Below are 25463 nucleotides of genomic sequence, written 5' to 3' on the forward strand. Positions count from 1 at the left end.
ACCAAAACGATTAAAAGAAAAGAAGGGTCGAAGTACAACTGGCCTTCCATTGAGGAGCAAACCAAACAAAGATTCTTGTTATCCATTTAGAAACCAAAGCTCAAACAACTACCAATGAATTGAACTGAAAACCGGAAAGAGAGAAAGATGAAGAATCGGTTAGAACTTAGGGTTTCTGATAGACTCTGTAAACTATTGAATACTCGTATGAGGTTGTGTATTGATGTCTTTCTTAGGTTGTAAGGTATTGTTAGGTGAGAGTAATTAAGGCTACTATTTATAATAACTTCAAGCCTTAGGGTTCTGGTAGATTTAAATGGTGGCATTAGAGAATGATGACTACCAGGTAATGAAAGCAAAATGAGTGAAAACTGAAGAAGACATAGGGGGAAATCGTTGAAAGATTTACCTGAGTGAAGAATGGTCATTGAAGTTGAGAATCCATCGGACAAAATTCCAATGTCCAGAGATCACTGCGTTTGACCTCTGGACACAAATAATGATGATGGTGCTAAAGAAAATCAACCATGCAATCCATGGATTTGAATACACAGAGGAAAGAACATATGAGTTTAGTAACACAATTTGGGGTCTAAGGTTTGATTTGGTTATTGAATTCTATCGGCGTTAATGAAAAAAAATAGGACGATTTGCGAATTATAAGAACAGATAGGCATTTCAGTATTATGACCTCGCAAAAATTTGTGTAAGGTTTTGGAGATTGATGGGTTAGGGCACACGGGTGAGCAGAGAGCAAAAGGGGAAAGGGGGTGGCGGTGTTGGATAGAAATAATTTAGGGTTTGGGTGATTGGGGGTTGGTCTCTAGGGTTCAGAGTGAGATATGGAACGGGAGTCGTTGGATCTTTTGATCAATGACCCCAATCATTTGGAGATTTAAAATTATTTTAAAAGTATAACGAGAAAAAACGGCGATTGTTGGATCCTTGTAATCCAACGGTTGAGATAAACCTTGCTAGGGGTATTAAAATAAAGAAAAAAGCAAGAATAAATCTGATCCGTTGATGGCATGGATCGACGATCAAGATTAAGTGTGTTTGTTTTGTGAGTGAGAGGGACGGGTGGCGTGGCGCACTGCTATTGGCTCACAGAAATTGGCATGGATTGCCAACTTGGATGGATTAGGTTGTTTGGACTGGATCAGATGGGGAATTTGGGCCAACTATTGGGCTGCTTTTAATTTAAAAATGGCCAATTTGTATTTAAGTGAGCAATTGCAATTGTAGCCATTTAGCCTTTAACTTTTTTAAAATTAATTTATTTACAATAATTAAATTCAATCAAATGCGATAGAAATTATAATTATCAAATATACTACTTATTTCTGTAATTAATTAATTAGCTACTAAATATCTTATTTTCTTATTCACTATACTAGTTTTAGATTATTTTGAAATAATGGGTTATATTTCCAAAATTTGAGAAATAACTTTATTAAATTAATTATAAACTTATGTGATGAATATAAAAACTATTTTAATGGTTTCAAAAATAGTTAAATAGTAAAGATAATATGTTTATAATTATAATTTATAAATTCCTAACTAACACCAGTAATTACTTAATATTTTATAAAAAATAAAAATATTATTAATGGGAAAATATCATTAACATATTTACTGAAAATTAATGAGTATAAATAAATTAATTTTTAAAAGAAGAGCCAAAATTGGTCGTCAACAGCTGTCCCTCTTTGACCGTAGACGATGAAAGAGTTTTCGGGCAAAGAAATCGAGCAAAGGCCAATTTTGTCCCGACTTTAGGCATACATGGCAGGAATGTCATATGGATTTAATGAAGATTATGAGTTGTAGAATTAGGGGAGGAGTTAAGGAAAATTCTGAGAGAATTTGGAAGAGTTGGGGGTGAATTCTGACTTTGAATTGCTTACATACCTCGGACTTAACGAGCATCAGGCCTCATGTAGTTTTAGAGTGATGATTTGGAGAAGGCGATGCTTGCATGAATTGCCCCAGTATCGTATTATAACGATACTGCGAGATGGATGATTTGGCACCGACGATAGCTCTAAGTTGTGGCTTGATTTGAAAGATTTGATGAATTAGAGTTCCACTTATCATTTTTGAGTTTGAGTTTGGATCTTTGGCTCGCTTATGAATTTGTTGTCCCTCATAGCATTGTAGCTTGGGTTGCTTCTTAGAAGAAGTTCCACGTCACGATGTTTGTTCCTGCAAAAATAAAATATACATATACCCATATATCGTAATGCAGATATGTTAAGATGTGATGTAAATGATGTAGAAATGCTAATGCTTGGCTACCTGCTAGCCATTATTTGGGATTGGGACGACGGGATACATGAATTTGACTCGATTGTTAGCCGGGCTGTCTACCGTTCTGCAGTTATCAGAGCATTATTTCTCCTCACGTTGGGAGTATCTTCGCGCGATGGGAGTAGTTGACTTGTAATGTAGAAAGTATCTCCTCATGATTGGAGTAGTTGCATTGAAAGGCAAAGTATCTCCACGTGATGGGAGTGTCTGACTTTAAAAAAATCAAATACATGTAAGCTTCATGAGTGAAACGTCAAAACAGTCAAGATAAGCTAAAGAAATAACAGTAAGCCTAAGAGGTACTCTTGACTGTGAAACTAATTGCGGCCGCCGACCGGCTGATCATTGGTGACAGAGTTTGTGATTATCTACTTGTAATCTCCGATATGGTAGAGTGACGGTGGGGAACGCTCCCATTGGCCAAGCGAACAGTTTGCTACATACATGGCTTTGATTGGCAAAGCCGACGGCTCGATTTGTACAAGATACACCGATTGATTGAGCTAACAGTTTTCTATATACATGGCTCCAGTCTGCGAGCCCAATAGCTCACTATATACAGAGTGCTCCGCTTGGTTAAGCAGACGGTTTGCTATTTACAATATGCCTTGATCGTATCGGAGGCCTAGTTCCAGAATACCTGCAATGTATTTGGGAGTTAGTCTTCAGTTATATGAGAAAAATTTAAATAATGAAAGAGATGATAGTTATGAGAGAGTAACAGGTCTGTTATTTCCCCAACATGCCCCAATGTTTCCTTGTATCATGTCGGTCCTGCGTTCGAAGAAAACTTCTTAGCATGGGGGGAGGTGTCGGTTTGTGTTACCCGTAGTCCTGGCTTTGCCCCGGGCTGGTGAGTTTATGCCATGAAGTTTAATAGGTAGAATGAAGTTGGTTTTTGGAGAACATCTTGAAAATCATCCATTTTATGTCGTCGTTCCGGATTATGACATGTTTTAGAAATTCCCTTGGACACGAACGTTGTTTCTGTAAGACTCTATTCTGTTGATGTCGATGCCCCTGATGAAGTAGCTTCTTGCCGTCGCAATTGTGTCCTAATTTTAAACGAATATGTTACAAAAGGTTTTCCTAGGGTTATGATCGAACCTTTTCAGGTTGCCTACATATCAGAAACAAAATCAGGTCTGAATGTAATTCGTGGGTAATGACAAAGAAATTATGATGATGGCTGAGCCTGACTCAGGCGGCCTACGTATCCAAATGGAATCAAGTCAAAATATAGTTCGATTACAATAGATGCAAAATGATAAGATTAAAAAATAAAATGTCTGAGTCTGACTCAAACTGCCAATGTATCCAAATGGAATCATGCCAGAACGTAGTTCGGTTACAATATATGACCGAATGTGATGAGGAATACCTACGTATTCCTGCCGAAGGAAATCAAGTCATGGCGTAGTTTTTAATACATACAAAATGACATTTGGATTTCTATTACAAAAGTATAAGAGGAGAGAGAGAGAGAGAGAGATCGGACCCTACGTGGGTTGCCTACGTATCCCACCATGGGAAGTCAGGTCAGGCGTAGTTTCTTTACAACCAAAACCTAACTCTACTGTCTTCAAATGTAGTATCTCTTATTGTATCTGAGTTGTTAGGCTTCGTGCTGACTCTTTCGTCCATCTTTTCCAAGATCAGAGCTCCTCCCGACAATACTCGATGGACCACGTAAGGACCTTGCTAATTTGGTGCAAGCTTTCCTTTGGCTTCTTCTTGATGAGGGAATATTTTCTTCAAACCCAACTGCCCCGGTGTAAATTGGCAAGGTTCACCCTCTTGTTGAATGCACTGGCCATCCTATTTTGATACAGCTGACCATGGAACACTATGTCCATTCTCTTCGCATCAATGAGCATGAGTTGCTCCTACCTGACCCGTATCCATTCTGCGTCATCTAGCTTGGCTTCCTGAATGACCCTCAAAGATGGTATCTCGACCTCTACGGGTATCACAGCTTCGGTGCCATATACCAACATGTATGGCATCTCCCCAGTAGATGTTTTCATGGTTGTCCGATAACCCAGTAACTCGAAGGATAACTTCTCGTGCCATTGCCTATGATTGTCCACTATTTTTCGTAGAATCCTTATGATCTTTTTGTTGGCTTCTTCAATTCACCCATTCATTTTCCGTCTGTAGGAATTAGAGTTACGATGGGTGATTATGAATTTCTTATAGATCTCCCATATGAGATCACTGTTGAGGTTGGCTGCATTTTCAGAGATGATTTACTCAAGTATACCAAACTGGCAGACTATGTTGTTACGGACAAAATCTGCCACTACTTTCTTCATGACGGCTTTGTATGTAGAAGATTCGACCCATTTCGTGAAGTTGTCAATGGCTATCAAGATGAAACAGTGTCCATTTGATGCAGCAGGCTCTATGGGTCTGATTATATCCATGCCCCAAGCGGCAAACGGCCAAGGTGAACCCATTACATTCAACTAACTAGGTGAAACCTAGATGAAATCCCTGTGGATCTGGCACTAGTGACACTTCTGCACGTAGCGAATGCTATTGCTTTCCACGGTAATCCAAAAGTATCCAGCTCTTAAAATCTTCTTGGCTAAGGTGAAGTCATTTATGTGAGGTCCGCATGTCCCTGCATGTATTTCTTCTAGCAATCTGGTTGCTTTAGCAGCATCTACACATCATAACAAAACCCAAGTCCGAGGTCCTCTTATATAGGACTTCCCCATTCAAGAAAAAGTGGATTGCTAGCCTTCTGAGCACTTGCTTCTAATCATTGGTGGCATTCTCTAGGTACTCTCTTGTTTCAAGAAATCTTTTGATGTCATAGTACCACGTCTTACTGTTTGGCTCTTCATCTACGTGGAAATAGTACGCATGCTGATCCTGAACCTCTATCTCAATAGGGTAAATGTAATTCTTATCTGGATGCTAGATCATGGATGACAAGGTTGGGAGAGCGTCGGCAAACTCGTTATGGATTCTCGTAATGTGTTTGAACTCGATCTTGGTGGACTTCTTGCATAGCTCCTTTACGCGATGCAGGTATGGAAGGATCTTGACGTTCTTGGTAGTTCATTCTCCTTCAACTTGATGTATCAACATATCAGAATCTCCTATGACCAAAAGCTCTTTGATGTTCATGTCGATTACCATCCTAATCCTGAGGATGCATGCTTCATACTCGGCCATATTATTGGTGCAAGGGAACCTTATCTTTGCTGATGCCAGATAATGTTATCCTGATTCAAAACTAAGACTGCCCCAATTCCTATTCCTTTGAAATTTGCAGCTTCGTCGAAGAACATTCTCCATCCTGAGTATGACCCAGCGATGTCTTCTTCGGCGAATAGCACTTCTTTATCCGGAAAGTACGTAGTGAGCGGCTCATAATCCTTATCCACTGGATTCTCTGCAAGGTGGTCGGCTAAGGCATGTCCATTGATGTCCCTCTGCATTATGTACACAATGTCGAATTTGAAGGATCTACCTTTTGGCCAGTTTTCCTTTAGGCATCAGCTTCTAAAAGATATACTTGTGCGGGTCGAACCGGGATATTAGATATGTGGTGTATGCCGGCATATAGTGCCTTAACTTCTAGGTGACCCAAGTCAAAGTGCCGTAGGTATGCTCTATCAGAGTGTATTTGGCTTCACATGGTGTAAACTTTTTGCTCAGGCATTATATAGCTTGCTCTTTCCTCCCGGTCTCATCGTGTTGTCCCAACACGCATCCAAATGCATTTCCAAAACAGATAAATATAATAATAGTGGCTTCCCGGGCTCGGGGGGAACCAATATTGGTGGATTTGACAAGTACTCCTTGATTTTGTTGAAAGCTTTCTCACACTCTTCTGTCCATTTCGTAGCAATATCCTTTTTCAACAGCTTGAACATGGGCTCGTAAATTACTGTAGACTGGGCTATGAATCTGCTATGTAATTTAAGCTTCCAAGGAAACTCATAACATCCTTCTTACTCTTAGGCGGAGGTAAGTCTCTAATGGCTTTGATCTTTGAAGGATCCAATTCTATCCCTTTTCCTTCTTATGATGAAACCAAAATAGTTTTCCGACAGGGACTCCGAATGCACATTTTGCAGGATTCAATTTCATATTGTACCTCCCTAAGTGTTCGAAGAACTTCTTCAGCTCGTCCAAATGTTCTACACTCTTTCGAGATTTGATGATGACGTCGTCCACATATACCTCGATTTTCTTGTGGATCATGTAATAAAAGAGGGTCGTCATGGCCCTCGTGTAAGTAGCACCAGCATTCTTGAGGCTGAATGGCATGACTCTGTAGAAATAAACTTCCCAACGGATAGTGAACGTTGTCTTCTCCGTGTCTTCTTTATGCATCGGGATCAGATGGTACCCGACGAAACAATCCACGAATGACTATAGCTCGTACTTTGCACAATTGTCGATGAGGATATGAATATTTGGTAAAGGGAAATTGTCCTTTGGACTGTCCTTGTAAAGATCTCAAAAATCCACACATATTCTGATCTTCCCATCCTTCTTTAGCACCGTTACAATATTTTCCAACCATGTGGGATGATTGGTGACTCTCACCATGTTTGCCTCTATCTGCTTGGTCACTTCTTCTTTTATCCTCATACTCAAATTCGGCTTGAATTTTCTTAGTTTTTGTTTGACTGGCGGTCTGGCAGGATTAGTAGGCAATCGATGCGAAATGATGTCAGTACTTAATCCGAGCATGTCTTTATATGACCATGCAAATACATCGATGTATTGTCGAAGGAGCTCGACTAGTTCTTCTTTTTGATCTACGTCTAAATGGATGATTATTCAAGTTTCTTTCATGTCTTCTTCGTATTCTAGCTTGACCACTTCTGTCTCTTCAAGGTTAGGCTTTTTCTCGCTTTCCAACTGTTCGATATCTTGTGGGAGATTATCTTCCATCATGCTTTCGTCATATTCCTCGTAATCTGGATCACTTTTCTCAAGTGTTTCATTACATTTCATAATCGCGGAACGTGGGTTTTTATCGTTTTAATTACTGAAAAGAAAAACTAAGTATAAATGCAGCGATAAATAAGTTTGCAATAATTTTAAGAAAGAAATTCTTTTTATTTCATCAAAGGGAACGTCTAAGCGTTCATGGAGGCATTAGACAAAAGAGTACAGGCACGGTTCGAGCCTCAATTGATCGTGCATTTTTTCAAATGTTTTACAATTCAACACTACCAAGACACCATGCGAACCAGAGACGGGCTGGCGGTCCAATTCTGCAAGTGCTCTCCTGGTTCGGCATCCCGAATGGTCGGTGTCTTGATATCAACTTTGTCGCATCATTCCTCGATCATGGTCATGAACAGCCTTCTGATTCCATCAACGATGTCATCCTCTGGTGTTGAGCTCCGACCTAGACCCGGAACACGCTCTGGCACAAAATCCATCTTCCCGAAGCCACCGGTGTAAGTCTTTCTAGTTGGAGGCTGATACCCTAAGCCAGCTCTACCTTTCTGTCCCCTTGGCTCAATCAGCTCCGTTATTCCATCTGATGGAGATCCCAGCCCTGTCCTTGGTTGGTACCCGTACTTCATTATTTTTTCTCATGGCCATCTTTGATCTGTATGGCGACTTCATACCAAGATTCTACTCAGTCTCCTTTATCTATGTGGTCTGCATGATCTCAACCGCATAAAAGGTGACCCCATCCAGTCCTTCTATGAATTAAACCACATGTTCTAGATAAGCTGACTAACTCCATTCGCCGTGGACTACAATCTCTTGACAAGCCCACTCGAACTTCATGCACTGATAGAGGGTGGATGGTACCGCCCCCGCCATATATATCCCAGGTCTTCCCAGTAACAGGTTGTATGAGGATGAAATGTCCATTACTTGGAACAGCATTGGGAACTCAACTGCTCCAATTTGTAAAGCTAAATAATTTTTCCCAATGACGTCCTTCTGCGACCCGTTAAAAGCTCTTATCCTTACATGGCTTTTTTTCACTTCTCTCGGATGAATACCCAACTATCGTAGGGTAGAGAGCGAGCAGATATTGACTCCAGATCCTCCATCAGCAAGTACTCAGGACACCACTTTATCTCCTCACTTGATGGCTATGTGTAAAGCTTTGTCGTGACCCACGCCCCTTACTGGAAGTTCATCTCTTCGAAAGGTAATCATGTTTGCCTCGACCATCTTCCTGATGGTCGCTACCGGTGCCTCGCTGGTAGTGTTTCTCGGCACGCTCACTCCACTTAACACTTTCATCAAAGCATCTTTATGACAGTCAAAACTCATCAGCAGATCCATGAATGATATATGTGCAGGGGTTTTCTTAAATTGTTCCTCCATAACTTATTCTGTAGCTGACATCTTCTTCCAAAATTCTTCAGCCTCAACATTTGTTATATTCCTCCTCTGAATCTGTTACTTTCCTGGATTCCCTCGGTTTACTTTCTCTGGAGCGTAACACCTCCCTGATCTAGTCATTCTATGAGCCGATGTGGAATCCATCATCTTGCCTTTCCATTCTTGCTGATACGTACATGAGACTGTCTTGTATTCCCGATCCTCTTCATCCCTGATAATGGCAGTGGACTATTGTTGGTATGTCTGGACCATCACTAGAGGTGGGTCGATTTTGATGAGTGGTGGTTTGAACCGGAGTGTATGGTCGTGGGGGATTTGGATTTGTATGGGCGCGAGGTAGGTTATATTAAGGTTGGGGATTGTAGTATGGTTGTGGGTTGTATAGTGGACCATAATTGGATTGGGGTGGAGAATGGGTGTTTGGAGAGTGAATCTTCTTAGTAATCGAAAGAGGCTAGTTGACTTATTGTTTAAAACTAGTTAGGAGAATAATCGAAATACATTCTCTTACAAACCAATCCACTACGAATTCTTGCATATCTTCACCGAGCTTAACTTAGTTCATATTGTGAGTTGAGACTTAATCGAGAGAGGATTTTCTACTAAACATTCGAACTAAATAATAGAGTGAATTCGAGACTCACTTGAACCTTATAAGTGAATTAACTAGAGTTAAATCCTAGACAAGTATCTTGCACTTATCCAATTAACCCATATTTTCTCCCATTGATATCTACTTTGCTTACTCTTGTTGCAATTGTCATTAGCCAATAGTTTAGACTCTTAATTAATTTTAGTTTTAATCATATAAATCTCAATTGTTGATCATCTTGGATAGCAATCAAGCTATAAACTAAAAATATTGTTTAACTCCAATCCTTGTGGATACGATAATATATTATACTATATTCGACTAGCGAGCATATTTAAGTGTGTGTTTTGCGCTCGTCAATTTTGGCGATGTTGCCGGGGATTGGCAATTAATAGTGTTTGAAATAGTTTGTGGTGCTAATTCAGGAATTTTGCTTTTTTTTTTATTTTGTCTCTTTCTACGTCTGGTGTTCCTTGATTATGCGCAGGCTACATGTTAGATTGGTGCATAAATCAATCCTCTGGGAAGGAAGTGCTCCCATACGAACTTGAAATCGAGAAATAACTGCAACAATTGAGGAAGGAAAGAAATCTCCCTGAGAATAGGAAGGAAAGAAATCTCCCCGACAATTCAACTAACAAGATAATGCAAAAATATCACAAGTTACGCCTCTTTCGATTACATAAACATGTGAATATATATGCAATAATTAAAATACCCAAAACAATTCAATACATAAAAACTAGAGTTAATATCCACAAACAATTCTCAAAACACCAAATCCATCAATCCCTAATAAAAAATTACTCCATAGATATGGAGAAATTCATCACAAATAAAGTTAAGTTAAAGGAAATCATAAAACAATCCAAACCCTTGTCTTGAGTGAGGATTGAAGGATGAAATCCTTGTGCTCTTGCTTCTCCCACTTCTCCTTAGCCTCCTTAGGTCTAACGTATGTCAAAAGTCCTCAAAATACCGTTTTTCTATGTATATATACCAAGTAGGGTCGAGCCTAAACAAACACATCCTCTTCTTCATGAAGTAGGACTCTTCCCGGATAGGACATGCGCGGCCGTACACCTGGGATGGTGCTCGCGCATTAGGACGCACACTTTGCGTAGTGTTCTGCCTCCCATGCATGCCCAGTGTGCGGTCGCACACCTGGGTGACATTCGGCTCGATTCTTCGTTTCTCATTTTGAATGCACTAGTGTCTGTTGATCCCCAAACTCAATTCCAACTTAATCCTTGTGCTTTTACTCAGACTTCAAAGCTCCAAAATAGCGTGAATTCATCCCATAACATCTACATAGCTCGAAATCACTCCTACAAGCCATTAAATATATAATTAGTACAAAATACTAGCTATTAAGGCTCAGACTCAATTAAAGTGCATTAAATTAGAGTGCGACAAGTAACTAAAATACACAATTATAGCCTACCATCACCATACAAAGGAATATAATATCATTTACAAGACTATAGAGGGAGTGAAAGAGAGCCTTGAAATGGTAAATAGCTATTTAACTATAGGCACTCCTCTCTACGCAATGTGTTTGAAAGAACTTTTGGAGCATGGAAAAGTAGATTCAGAATACTATGACAAGGCATGAACAATTACGATATCGACATGCAAGTTTGGATTGTAATTGCTTGTGGTGTGTTGCATAAATTTTTACGTGAACGTCAAAGTAGTGATGGAATATTTACAGAGTATGAACATGATGATATAGTTGTTGATGACCCCAACCAACAACCGATTGAGATTAACAATGTTGCTTCGTCTTCTCAGTCAGCTGATCAAGAAATGCATGCTCGACGTGAAGAGATTGTTCGTACAATGTGGAAGGACTATATTAAAGAATAACTTGTTCATATTCATGTCATTTTTGGCTTAAATTCTCACTAGTCCTAGTTGATTCTTGAACTTTGCCTACTGGAAGTTTTATTATAAGGTTATGAGAAATATGTGGCTATGCCTGCTTTTGCACCTTCTCTGTGTGTCGGTAGAATTAGAAAATGTGATATTGATTTTGCATCTTATGTGTATTGCAGTAAAGCGAAATATGATAACAGTTAAACAATATCATATTTGATTATTTGTTTCAAGTAGGTTAATCAAATTGGGGTGGTTTTGATATTGTTTTACAAATTAAGGGGTATAAACCATGTTTCATGGTTTTGAAAAAAATACATCCAAATATGTTGTAAAAATTATAACCAAACACAACTCCATCTTCAATTCATATTTTAGTGAAATTCCAAATTTGAATTTTTTTTTGGAATTCATGTCCAAACGCCTACTTAGACTAGACCTGGAACTTAGGAATGTTTATATACTGCTTTAACTGTGCTTAATTAGCAAATATGTGCTTACCTGCCTTAATTGTTCCTTATGTACTTATCTCCTTGCTTTAATGTTATTACTAACATCCCACTATCTGTTACCGGTTTATATATACTGTCATCACACTCTTTCTTATCGAGTCTTGGCCGTACACTATCATACACAGTGGCACACAAGGGTTATCGTTTACACCCCTCCAAACCTTCTTTCAAAATTCTTTAGTCTCAGAGAATGGCTTTGTCAAGTCAACTAATATAACTTCTCGCAGTATTCAGTCCAACTAAAAATTAGAGATCACTCCACTCTAGCAAACATAGGCCATACTGCATAAACCTTAGATGAGTCGGTCCTTGACATCGATAAACAATTAGGAAATCTACCCTAATATCAATGGGTTATGCACCCAACGGCATGACTTTTGTGGAACGACGAACCAACCATGATGAGATACTAAAGATCTGGAGAAAAACACTTATCAGACCCTTTTCTACCCTTTTTAGAAATAGAAATCAACTAGAATATCCCCGAAATCAATATGGTCATGGGGGTACCACACAAGCTAAAGCAATAGTGGAAGAATATTCATCGAGAGCATGGGGACAAAATCATAACGCACCTAGACTGCCTTACTGAACATCCGGGCTGATAGGGTGCTTATCCTTGCTGATAGAATTCTGGGATCCAGCCAAAGTGGTTTTCAAGTTTTCTAACTGTGAATTGGTGCCAATATTGGAAGAAGTTACCAACTTCACAGAGCTGCCATTTACCAGGAGAAAGCCGATACTACCGGTTACCATGCCCGGCTATGGGTTTCTCGATGCTTTGGGTTTGGCAAGCAGTCGAAGTTTGAGGAACATCAAAGACAGATGGGTAAGCCTGGACCAATTGTTTGACAGGTTTGGATATCAAGAGAGCAACGAATGGTACTTGGGAGAGTTCTAATGAGATCAGGAAACTTGGGAAATTCTCCGTGCTATAACCTTCTGTTTGGCACTGCTAGGATTGCTGGTTTTCCCACAAAGAAGAGGATGAATCAACATCAAGTTGTTGCTTGTGGTTTTGGCAACATTCCGGGGTAACCTCCAAGCCACCTTGGTGCCTATGGTATTGGAAGAAATTCTCAGAGCATTGTCTGCATGTTCCCGGGGGTACGATTTCTTCAAAGGCTGCAACCTATTGCGCCAGATATGGGCCACGAAACACTTCTTTCAACGAGAGGCCACAATTGATTACTTTGTTGGTATTGACAATATGATTCAGAGTCACAATGAGAGAATGAGGCATTGGCCCCCCTCGCACGGACAAGAAAAATGGAGAGAGTTGCTGACAAACTTGAGCGGAGAATGGATAAACTAGAAGCTTTCGTGGCTGAGCGATAGGGCAATTCTAAGGATTCTCCAGAAGTATTTCATCGAGCTGATAGGACTCAAAGGCATTCATCCATATACACCCCTACGAGTTCTCAGGCAATTTGGTTTGATTCAAGATGTACCTCTCTTGACGAGGACGACTCTGTATGAAGATGAGTATAATGGGCATATCCCAATACTAAGGATAAGGAGACTTCATGAGGAGTGGAATGATTTAATTATAATGCAGATGGGTCAGAATTCGTGGTGCACTCCAGAATACTATGTCTGGATCAATGAAGAGGATGAGCTGGCCCGACCAAGCAGTGAAGGAATAGCCTGGCTGGAAGATGCAGTGACAGCCTTACAAATCTATCATGAGATTTTTCTGCACTACCTTGAGACTACCTCCATTCACCGTCAAGTGGTCCCGGGATCAGTTGATCATATGCTGCCACCTCCGAAGGATGATGATCAAGTGGTCGAGTGTATACAAATTGAATATGAGACAGAACCAGAAGAAGATACAGAAGAAAAGCCCGAGTTCAATGATGATGAAGAGGAAGAATTTGAAGAAGACCTAGAAGAGGAACCAGAAGAGGAAGAAGATATGGGAGATGATTCCGGGGATGGCTACTAGCGGTTGGTTGATTTCTCCCTTCCTTTCCCTAGCCACACCTTTTATCTTGTACCCTTTCATTTCCCAAAGGGCCAAGCTGTAAGCCCATGTAATATTATAGGTGTTGGAAAAATAATGTTGTAATCCTTGCCCCCGCCTACTACAATCCCAATATTATTAACGAAAACTCAAAGTTTGCTTCAAATCTGAATGTGTCAAATCTAATTGTTTGTCAAATATTCATGGAGTAGGCCTACCTCCGGTAAAGAGAGGTCCCTCTCACATTAGGAAAGAGCTTACTTGAATACGTGAACTAACTGATCTATGTGCTCATATCTGTGCAAACACTGAAACCGACTTATATTCTTCTTCTTTTTTTCTTTCTTTTCTTGCATTACTTTATTATTTAACCCCTTCCCCCCCACCCCCTCGAAAAAAAGGTTGGTTTGTGTTGACCCAAAAAACTGGCTGAACCACCATACAACTTGAGATAAAAAGGGAAGATATCTGTGACAGATAACCCAACCGAACACGCTTTGGTAATAGCTAATAGCCTGGGGCAATCGGGGGAAAAGAAAAGAATGATACTCGGAACGACAAACATGTTGCCAGGATGGCAAAAGAGATGGAATTATTGAGGGAGGAAGTGCAACACATTCGGGAATTGGCGCATCTGGACGTGATGACACTCCCACAACCACCCTGTTTTCCTTCTCTAGATTCAATCACCGATCACTTTCCTTCAACTACTCGCCAAGCAAACAATACCACAACTTCAGCCACTACAACCCAAATTATACCCCTAGTAACCCCTGAAAACCCACCAAATCCTCCCATACATACTCCTTATGCACCAAATTATGTTCAAGCATCGCAAAACCCACCAGTTTCTACCAACACAGTTCATACCCCTCCTCGCGGCGGCGTTACCTTTACTAACAATCAAAACCAGCACATACCCGTGACACATTCCGCTGCACATGAGTGATATGTTCCACCCGTATATGCCACTTCAGAACCCACTTTCATAGTGCTTGTCTCGATCAGGTTGCTTATGAATTTGACCAATATGCTAAAATGGAAAGGAAAGAAAGATATAAATAGGAAGAGTCGGTATCTGAACAATTGCAAGCTTTGAGAAAATAAATGAAGAACCTCCAGGTCGCTCGAGGAAGCGAGAGTCTAGATTACGAGGACCTATGCATACACCCTGATGTGGACATGCCAATATGGTACAAGCCTCCGAAATTGACATCTTTGATGGGACATGTGATCCCCATGCACATTTAAGAGCCTATTGCGATAAACTGGTTGGAGTAGGAAGGAACGAGAAGTTGAGAATGAAGTTATTCATAAGGAGTTTGACAGGAGAGGCACTCACTTGGAATACCCGCTAAGATCCCGAAAACTGGAGGGAAGGACAAGATATGACAGACGATTTCATGAACCATTTCCGGTTCAACACAAAAATTACTCTTAATAGGTTCGCCCTGGTAAACTTGCAGAAGAAGCCGTTAGAATCATTTCAAGAATATGCACGACGACGGAGGTCAGAGGCCACCGGCGCACAACCCCCGTTAGATGACAATGAGTTGACTAAGTACTTCATCATGGCTCAAGAAGGAATCTACTTCGAAAAAATGATGGGGAAGAAGTTTCCCGAACTTGTTAAGATGAGAGACATTTTAGAGGAAGGCATCAAGTCCGGCAAGACACACTCTATGACCGCATTGCAAGCAGCTATCAAAGAAATTCAATCCAGTTCGATAGGCAGCAGAAAGAATAAAAAGGAAGAGGTATCAGCAATCGTTTCCTATTACTAGTCCAATACACACCATAGAAGCTCAACCAAAGAATTTATGGCGGGAGATGATGATAATGTTGATTTAGCTACAAGAGAGGCAGCCCAGCAAAGATAAAACGTTGCACGAGATGTAGAGGAGACAACTCTTCGAAATGCAGAACTTGTCTTTGAGGAGGAGAGGACTCGGAGAATGGCTCTGAATCAACCTTTGGTTGCAGACCAATTCGGAAACATATCTCCTGGTGCTGGGAGACCACTTGGTGATTATGCTAGACCGATCTACAATCAAGGCTTATCAAGTAAACGACCACCTCCAGTTGTAGCTAATAATTTTGAGCTAAAGGAAGGGTTACTTCAAACTCTTCAAAACAGCTGTGTTTTCAAAGAAAAGATGAACGAAGATCCAAACAATCATCTGATAGACTTCGAGGAGATTATGAACACATTTCAATACAATGGTAGTGTCAGAAGATGTAGCTTACTTAAAGGCATTCCCCTTCATACTCAATGATGATGCAAAGAACTGGCTTTAAAGCTTGCCTAATGGGTTGATTAGAACATGGGATGAGATGACTAGAAAATTTCTTCACAAATATTTCTCATCAGCTAAGACGAGCAAGTTTAGAAGAAAAATCCATAACTTCTGTCAGAATGAGGCTGAAACTGTGTTTGAAGCTTGGGAGAGGTTTAAGGAGATAGTGTAAAAGTGTCAACATAGCGGAATTGAAATCTGAATGCAACTCCAGTATTTTTGGGATGGGTTGACACCAGCCTCACATAGAACATTGAGCAATGCATCTGGAGGCCCATTGATAAAAAAGACTCCAGAGGAGATAGTCACAATTCTAAATAAGTTATCTGAAGATGCAAATCAGTGGCCCTCTGAAATTGCTGAAAGAAGAAGATCAACTAGTGTTTACCAAGTTGACGCTAATACATCTGTGCAGGTACAGCTTGATGTCATGGCCAAGGAAATAAGGAAGCTAACCTTAGCTTCGATACATAGTGAGCCCCATACAGCATGTGATATATGTGGAAGAGGGCACCCTAGTAATGAGTGTCAAGCCTTAATCGAGGAAGTTAATGTTGTTGGGAATTATAACTTCAAGGCAATGGGTCAGAAGCACCCTAGATTTTCATGGAGTTCACCTGGGGTACTGCAAATGCATGGAAACAAAAGAATCCCAGATTTCAAGGACAAGTAGCTCCGGGTTTTATGAATCAGTCGAGGTCACAGTTCTAGCCTCAACATTCCACTCAGCCTAGGCTAGAAGATCTAATGAAATCCTTCGTTGTCAAGACATATGAGAGATTAGATGCTCATGGTTCAGCTATCAAAGAACTTGGCACTGGTTTGCGAAATTTGGAGAAGCAAGAGGGACAAATTGCAATTGTATTATCTGAGAGAATCCCAGGTACTCTACCAGCTGATACTAAAAGGAACCCCAAAGAAACAGAGAATGTTGTGACCTTGAGAAGCGGGCAAGTGCTAAAAGATCTCACTCCAGTCCAAAAAGAGGTGGTACCTAAAAATGAAAGTGAGGAGAAACTGAAAATTGAAGGTGATAAGAGGACAAAAGGTAAGAAGGGAGTTGACAAAAAGAAGGAGGACACTTTGAGAAAGGAAGATCGGAATGAGAGCGAGCACATGCCTGCTCTACCCTTTCCTCAAAAGTTATATAAAGAAAAGTTGTACAAGCAGTTTGAGAAATTTCTAGGGATGCTGAGGCAGGTTAATGTAAACTTGTCATTCACAGAAGTGCTCTCACAAATGACAGCTTATGCCAAATTCTTGAAGGAGATCCTTACAAAGAAGAGGAAGATAGAAGAGACCTCAGTGGTCAAGCTCACAGAGCATTGCAGCACAATCTTGCAAACAAACTCCCACAATAGTGTGGAGATCTAGTGAGTTTTACTATACCTTGCTCGTTAAGCACTCTTAACTTTGATAAATCTTTATGTGATTATGGTGCCTTAATTAATTTAATGCCCTTGTTTATTTACAGGAAATTAGAGAATGAGCTTGGAGAGATAAGGTCTGCACCAATATCTTTACAGCTAGCAGACCAAACAACTATTATACCCGAGGGGATAGTGGAAGATGTCTTTGTTCGGGTAGATATGTTTGTATTTCCTGTAGATTTCGTAGTGGTGAAGATGGAGGAGAATAAAGAGGTCCCCCTTATTTTAGGAAGACCATTCTTAGCGACGGTCAGAGCAATATTAGACATACATGATAGAAAGCTCATGCTTAGAGTGGGTGAGGAGACGATAACTTTCGAGATGAATGTGGAGATGGGGGTAAGAAAGGAGAAGCGAGCTGCAAGTGGAGAGTGAAAAATTCAAAAGAGAAGGCTGAGATGAGTGAAAAAGACAAGTGTGGGGTGTACCCCAAGAAGGCTGAGAAGAAGTTGTCTGCGTGGATGTGTGCACTAGTTCGGGCACGAATAATGGAGCCCGAATTTGACTCAGACCCTGACTTATACCTTGAGAATAGTGAGTGCTTTATTTGTGACACTTAGGCTCAGTTTTTGACTCTTTTATAAGTACCTTAAAGTGTATGACCTTAACCTTGCTTAACTACTTTGACTAGAGTGTCTTGATAATCCAATCTTGAGTGAGTTATGTGCCATGTGTGTGTGAGTTTTCGTGTATTCTGTGCATTGCATTTGATGTCTAGAACTTGCCCCGTGTGTTTGCAAAGAGAAATAGTAGTTTTATTCAGTCTTGGAAGTGATATAGGCATTTCTTTGTTGAGCCAATGATATACCTTATCCACCAAATTGTTATGTATCGTAGTTAACCCCGTTGAGCATGTAATCATGTTTCTTTGGTAACCATATTACAAGCCTTATCCATTTATTTGAATTAACCATTTATTTGAACCTTTTACCTCTTGTGAGCACTTGAAATTGTATGAACTTTGTAAAAGTTGAAGTGGGGTGATTGGGTCGGTTCTTGAGTGGAGCTAATAAAATAAGGAGAAAGGTGCACTGTTTTGAAAAAGTAAGAGCCACTTAAATTAAAAATAATATATACATAGTGTATTATTGTGTAAAATTATTCATTGTTAAGTGGTAACTCTTGATGTATTTGTGCTTAAAAAAGTTGGGAGTTAATGTAAATTGATGTGAAGGTGGAGTATTGGTTTGACATAAGTGTGGGGTTTTAACAATGAGATATATGTATTAAAGTGCTTAGAGAGGTGTAGTCACTCTTATATCTAAATGTATTATACCCGTCTCGTAGCTTACATTACAACCAATTAAAGTCCTACTTGATCCTTGACTGAATAAGCTTAATTAGTGGAGTAGTATACTACGGGCAAGCCTATAGTTCATCTTTTTTGGCATATGAATATTGTTTCTGAGAGTGAGCGAATTCTTTCTATTTGAAGTTCCTAATTGTGCGTAAATTTGATTGTGTGTGGAACTACTCTCTTTTGTTGTGAGGGCACGTGATTCATGAAGGAAAGGTAATATTGTTGACCTATGTGTTAGAGAAAATGAGCGAGTGGTAAATAATGCATAGTGCTTTAGAGTCAACTCTTGAGGCGAGGATGTTACGTAAGAGTGCTTAGTCTATTTTAAATATTCTTGGTATGATGAGTTATGAGAATTGTTTTAAAAGGTCGTGTCATTATAAAGTGAAGTTTGATTGCTCGAGGACGAGCAATGGTTTAAGTATGGGGTGTTGATGGTAGGCTATAATTGTGTATTTTAGTTGCTTGTCGTACTATAATTTAATGCACTTTAATTGAGTTTGAGCCTTAATTGCTATTGTTTGGCACTAATTATATGTTTAATGCCTTGTAGGAGTGATTCCGAGCTATATAGATGTTATGGGATAAATTCGCGCTATTTTGGAGTTTTGAAGTCTGAGTAAAAGCCCAAAGATTAAGTTGGAATCGAGTTCGGGGATCAACGGACACTAGTGCATTCAAAAAGAGAAACGAAGAATCAAGTTGGACGTCACCCAGGTGCGCGACCGCGCACTGGGCGCATATGTGAGGCAGAACACTATGTAAAGTGCGCGGCCTAATGCGCGAGTACCTTCCCAGGTGCACGGCCACGCACGTCCTGTCCGGGAAGAGTCCTACTTCGTGAAGGAGAAGGTGTGTTTGTTCGGGCCCGACCCTACTTTGTATATATACATAGAAAAACGGTATTTTGAGGACTTTTGACATACTTTAGACCAAAGGAGTCTAAGGAGAAGTGGAAGAAGCAAGAGCACAAGGATTTCATCCTTCAATCCTCACTCAAGACAAGGGTTTGGATTGTTTTATATTTTCCTTTAACTTAACTTTATTTGTTATGAATTTCTCCATATCTATGGAGTAATTCTTTATTAGGGATTGATGGATTTGGTGTTTTGAGAATTGTTTGTTAACTCTAGTTTTTATGTATTGAATCGTTTTTGGTGTTACAATGTTACATATATATATTCACATGTTTATGTAATCGAAAGAGGCGTAACTTGTGATATTTTTGCATTATCTTGTTGGTTGAATTCATTGATTCTTCTTAGTAATCAAAAGAGGTTAGTTGAATTACTGCTTAGACCTAGTTAGGAGAATAATCGAAAGAGGTTCTCTTATAAACCAATCCACTGCGAATTCTTGCATATCTTCACCGATCTTAACTTAGTTTATATTGTGAGGTTGAGACTTAATCGAGAGAGGAGTTTCTACTAAACATTCAAACTAATAATAGAGTGAATTCGAGAGACTCGCTTGAACCTTAGAAGTGAATTAACTAGAGTTAAATCCCAGACAAGTATCTTGCACCTATCCAATCAACCCCTATTTTCTCCCATTGATATCTTCTTTGCTTACTCTTGTTGTAATTGTCATTATCCAATAGTTTAGACTCTTAGTTAATTTTGGTTTTAATCACATAAATCTCAATCGTTGATCATCTTGGATAGCAATCAAGCTATAAACTACGAAAATACTATTTAACTCCAATCCATGTGGATACAATATTATATTATACTATATTCGACTAGAGAGCATATTTAAGTGTATATTTTGCGCTCGTCATATGGTGCTAAAAACCTTTTGCGTTTCGAAGGCCAGCATCAACAACGTAATATTTTTCTACCAAAATGAAATAAACTTAAATTCATTAAACTAGCTAACAACATTAAAAAAACATATATATTTAAAGTTAATACCATTTGGTGGAAAAGGAAAATTTGTCATTGGGTCAGCAATCGCACTTTCAAGCACTTTACTGTCCTTACCTTCCCAGCCAGCTGCAATAAATGTGAACCGCATATCAAAATCGCACGCACATAGGACATTTTGTGAAGCATTTCCTTTGCGGTTATGATATGCCAGTTGCTTGTTTCTTGGGACTTCCCCTTGAATATATGTTCCATCAATTGCACCAACACAATCCTACCAAAGCCAAATAGAGAATCATCAGGAAACAAATTCTTGCAAGAATAAAACACTAGCAGTTCAAAAGGAGGTTGTTGGCTAACCTCAATGCAAAACCATGGCCATCAAAAATAATAATGAACATGTTTACCTTGAAGTAAGACCAAAAACGGCTATTGTGTCAAATCATAGGATGTATGTCGGTCATATTTTTTGGACATATAATTATTGATGCCATCTGACTAATTGCTTTAGCAATTGTTCGAACATGCCGGTTAATTGTCTCGAGCGAATGTTGAAAACATTTACTTGCCGAGTGCTGACTATCATTATGTGCAACAACAGTCAGAAAAATAGCTACGGACTCCTCAATTGTAACACGTGTGGTGCGATGCTCGATTGGCAACAAATTATTTTGTCGTATCATTCCAATAAACCGGTGAAATATTTCAGGATAGAAATGCATAGATTCATATATACGCATGCGATGTCCCTAAAGAAGTTCAATAACCCATGCCATACCTGGTCTAGATGTATGTTGCGGCCTTTGAGATAATAACCATTGTTCTCGTCTGATCTGTTTAGAAATTGCAACACATATTATGTCATCCTCAATATCATTGTCTGAATCAGTGTCACTGCTGGATATACTCATTTCTTTTAAATCCACCCTTACAGTCAACCTACAAAAATAAAAAGAATAAACTGTCATGTTTCTATACTACAAACAAGTATAACTAAAATAAATAGATGGATCAGCATAAAAAGTGTCATGTTTCATGACCATGGAAAGTAAGTGATAAAGATTTTATCTGCAAACAAAGAGTACCAGAATTGATAAAAAAAATTAGATCATTGCACTAAAGAAAGAACGCCATGTAGATAATAATATTTTTTCTTAGTCATAGTTAGTCCAAAACCATGAATATCTATGCTTCATGTTCATGAGTAATGACAGCTATATGCAACTTCACTAAATAAGACCATAAGTAAATATGGGATAGCTTTAGGTATTGACTTATTGATGTACCAAGAGTTAGAATATCACACTCTGCAATAACACCCAAGTAAAGTACTACTTAAATATTAAAGTTTAAGTGTTTCATCACATTAGAGTACAATATAACAAATTACAATCACGGTTGCTCAAATTTACTGCAAGTCCTTAACCCATTGAGCTTGAAACTTCTCGGCCATATGGACGAACATCTTACGAAAGCTGGGGTCAAGCAAAAGAGGTACAGCTAGAGATATTTGCTTATCATCAATATAGTACTTTTCCATGATGAATTGCAGCTGGGTAATCACGACTTGCTCAGAGTAGACATCAATCTCATGAGGTATCGATGCTTGTGCCCGTTCCTCCTCGTTTTTATTTTGCTTCCTTCCGGTCTCTCTTCCACTTCAAGTGCTCAATAAAATACTTCTGGTTATAATATGATAAGTCACCACCTTTTTTATGGCGTGTATATGTTCCACCATCAGTCGCCAAAGATGTATCTGCCATAGTCTGCTTTCCACTGCTAGTACCAGTACTTGTACATATTCACAGGCCCAGTACCAACAGGATAGTTGTCACAAGAAAAGGGTTCATTATCCACTGCAGTAGCTTCATCTGATCATCGAGGGGAAACAGGTGTTGTACTGTAGACGACATGGCTTCCCGTGGCAAATGAATTTCCAAATATCTCTTCTAACAAGTCAAAGTGTTCAAGCCCCTTGTATCTGTATTTATAGATTTATTTTTTCTTTCATTATCTGGAAAATATTTAAAATAATATGTTAGTTCAGAATGCATAAAGGTACATCATACATATTTTTACTCGTCTCATAAACTTACCAGCACATGTTTTTGCCAAATATCAGCTGGGCAAGTAAGTGTGTTATTTTCAGGATCCCAACCATAGCCGGAGCAAGAATTAAGGAGGTTCCTAAAGTTTTTCGTGTATGTCCTTAACCTTTGTTGTTTGGACTTAATGCGATGTTCGTCATAAGTGTCTTTCTTGCTAGATTTCATCCAAAATTCATATAACTTTCTTCAATCGTGGAGCACTTAGGGTCGAACCATTGAACCCGCACTTCCTTGCATCCTCATGTAGGATATGGTTGAGGATCGACGTGTCCTCATCCAATCAATATTCAGCATGTGCACCACGTGGTTTACTCATTCTTTTACCTTTCTACAATATAACAATAATAGAATAATCAATCGCATATGAAAGCTTTCATCTTTAGAGTGCATAACAACTGAAAATAAGCCTTATAAGTAATATTGAAGGCGCATACATAGGAGAAAAAAGGAAAATAAAATTTTAAATCAAGTTACCCTGTTAAACGGTGGCGGGAGCAGTCACAGAATTCTTGTCTGAAATCCCAAAGCCAGCTTCAGGTGTGACGTGCATAATACAAGAAGCACGAACTGTCATTGCGCCAACCAGATAAAATTGACACGACCAAAAAAAGTAAAGCATAAAAGATTTCCAACAAATTGAGAAAAAAGAAAAAAATCTTCAGAGTACATTAGAAGTGGGGAGAAATAAGTAATTATTCAGTCAATAATATAGACGTAGTTTCCAACATTTAGTCAAATTGAAAAGTTACAAACAAAGAAATTACAATGCAGGAAGAACTCACATACATGTAAGAGTTTACAAATCTATGAAAAAATCTTACAAATCAAGCAAATAATAGTAAATTTTAGCAACTACCGTCAAAGAATATCGTCGCAGCTGATGGGAGATACCAGCCCCTTGCCGAATTGGGATGGCAAAGGCAGTCGCACACTTTGGTGAGAAGAAGACTTGCTGCTTGCGTGTTGTGTTTCTGACTTTATGGAAGGGAAAGTAGGTAGTTGATGATTACCTAGGTTAATAACTAATAGGTCCTTATTATAAATTTTAAAAATATACGGTAAATTTATAAAACTAAAAAATAGCAACCTTCCAATTTTTAATTGAAAAACGGGTTCTCACCAGTTTTTCAAAATTGAAAATGCATTTTCAAGTGAGATTGGAAAAATTGTAAGATTTCGATAACCAAACACTGTTTTGAAAAAAAAAAAAAAATTCTTATGTCCAAACGAGCTCTAAGTCTGCTAAGGTCATAACCTAAGTGTAATCCCCAGCAGAGTCTCCATGTTGTTGCACTTTATTTTGCGTGAGTCAAAACAAGATTCAACTAGTGATTTTCCTTGATGATAAAAGGAGTCGCTACCTATTATTTAAAGGTATACTATGGTACATGTTTAATGGTTAAGATTATTATCCTATTAGGCTGCTAACTATTGAGATTTTGGGTAAGAATTTTTATTTTTCTAAGGGGAAGGTGTTAGGCACCCCCTAGAATCTACCTAAGGTAGCTCCATAGGACTTAGATAAGGTCCGGGGATATTAAATGTCTATATTCTACTTGGTTAGTGCTTAAAAGTGTATACCTTACCCTATGTCATGTTTAAAAACCTATCATTTTAAAAGGAAGATAATATATGTACTTTGAAAAAGAGAATATAGGTTTTAATTATAAAAGTCTTTTGAAAAGTGTCTACACAATTTGAAAGAGTTTTGAAGTATATTTATAATGTCTATGTTTGTAAGCTTATAAACATGGTTAGGTTTAAAATATTTTATCTTTGAAATAAGACGGCCATTTGTGTAACGTTAGTAAAGTAAGGCTATTTGAAAAAGTAGGCCTTAGATATACTTTAAGATTAATTTCAAATCTCGTACCCAAGATTTAGAAGAAAATCGTTTGAAGTGTTCTTCGACCGCGATTGTGTTTTATTTTGTTTTAGAAAAACATGCCTTGAAAATCATTTTCTCGATTCTGGTTTTTAAAAAAAGAAAGTCGCTTACTTTTTGAATCTGCCTTTATCTTCAAAGAGTTTCACAAAAAAGAGTTAGTACAAGTGAAAGCTAAACTGTATAGTAGAGGTAACTATGTATGTTTGAAGTTGTTTAACTACTGAAGAGATAGTGCTTTTAATATTACCTATAATTTTTAGCTTTCCTAGATTTCTTAAGTAGTTCAAAGATAATAAAAAAAGCATTCATTCAATATTATCAGTGTTGATACATATAAGAATAACAGTAAACTTATAATAGCTGTGAAAGGAAGGAACGGACTCATAGTTTTGGACCTGAAAGGGATTAGGCCCAGCAGACAGCGAAAACAAACAACAGCAACTCCTATGACCTTAAGGTTCAGGCAAGCATCTGGGCCTGAGTCCTTTTAGAACCCGGCAAAGCCCAACTCAGATACATGAGGAAAAAAAGAAAGGAGATTATTAGATATACGGCCCAATGTGATACTTAAATACAAACAGGATCAATGTAAGGCTCAAAACAAAACTGTAATAGATACTGGTAATCAAAAATGCAATGAAATTAATGTAAGGTCAATGAGAGTATATAAATTAACAGTGAAGCCTTTTTTTCATTTAACACTAACTCTAAAGAGATTAATAAATGTCAATGGTTAAAAGCTTAAAAAAATTACATTCATGGCCAAGACATCCTTTGGATCCCTGGCACTTCAGAGTTCGCAAGGATCTCAGGGACTCCGAGCAGTGCTTGTATTAGGGAGGGTATCTCAACCACTAACTAAATATTAATCTTAAATACCCTTAACCATTCACACTTACTCCTCCCAATAGGTTTAACACCCAATGGGGCATTCACTGTTACTCCAGAATGGTAACAATAACACAAAGG

The 25463-nt window shown here is 38.8% G+C and overlaps 2 protein-coding genes and 1 long non-coding RNA gene across 3 annotated transcripts; 2 read left to right on the top strand and 1 right to left on the bottom strand.

The window, feature by feature from the left end:
* The first annotated feature begins 14994 nt into the window (after positions 1–14994).
* On the top strand, positions 14995–15390 carry LOC117280639 (uncharacterized). The gene has a single exon (XM_033660371.1). The coding sequence runs from the start codon at positions 14995–14997 to the stop codon at positions 15388–15390; it is 396 nt and encodes a 131-aa protein (XP_033516262.1).
* A 1967-nt stretch (positions 15391–17357) lies between these two features.
* LOC138899842 (uncharacterized) lies at positions 17358–17708 on the top strand. Its single transcript, XM_070186539.1, has one exon. It carries the CDS (start codon positions 17358–17360, stop codon positions 17706–17708), a length of 351 nt encoding a protein of 116 aa, XP_070042640.1.
* A 4103-nt stretch (positions 17709–21811) lies between these two features.
* Positions 21812–23591, bottom strand: LOC104112627 (uncharacterized). Its single transcript, XR_690044.4, has 4 exons — positions 23463–23591; positions 23081–23137; positions 22595–22934; positions 21812–22512 (listed from the first exon to the last, which is right to left on the bottom strand). It is a non-coding gene; the product is annotated as an uncharacterized lncRNA (long non-coding RNA).
* Between the last annotated feature and the right edge of the window lie 1872 nt (positions 23592–25463).

Source organism: Nicotiana tomentosiformis, chromosome 10, assembly GCF_000390325.3.
Source record: "Nicotiana tomentosiformis chromosome 10, ASM39032v3, whole genome shotgun sequence".
Lineage (NCBI taxonomy): Eukaryota > Viridiplantae > Streptophyta > Magnoliopsida > Solanales > Solanaceae > Nicotiana > Nicotiana tomentosiformis.

Coding starts and splice junctions, on each gene's coding strand:
- LOC117280639 (XM_033660371.1), top strand. CDS start 14,995: ATGACAGACGATTTCATGAACCATTTCCGGTTCAACACAAAAATTACT.
- LOC138899842 (XM_070186539.1), top strand. CDS start 17,358: ATGCCCTTGTTTATTTACAGGAAATTAGAGAATGAGCTTGGAGAGATA.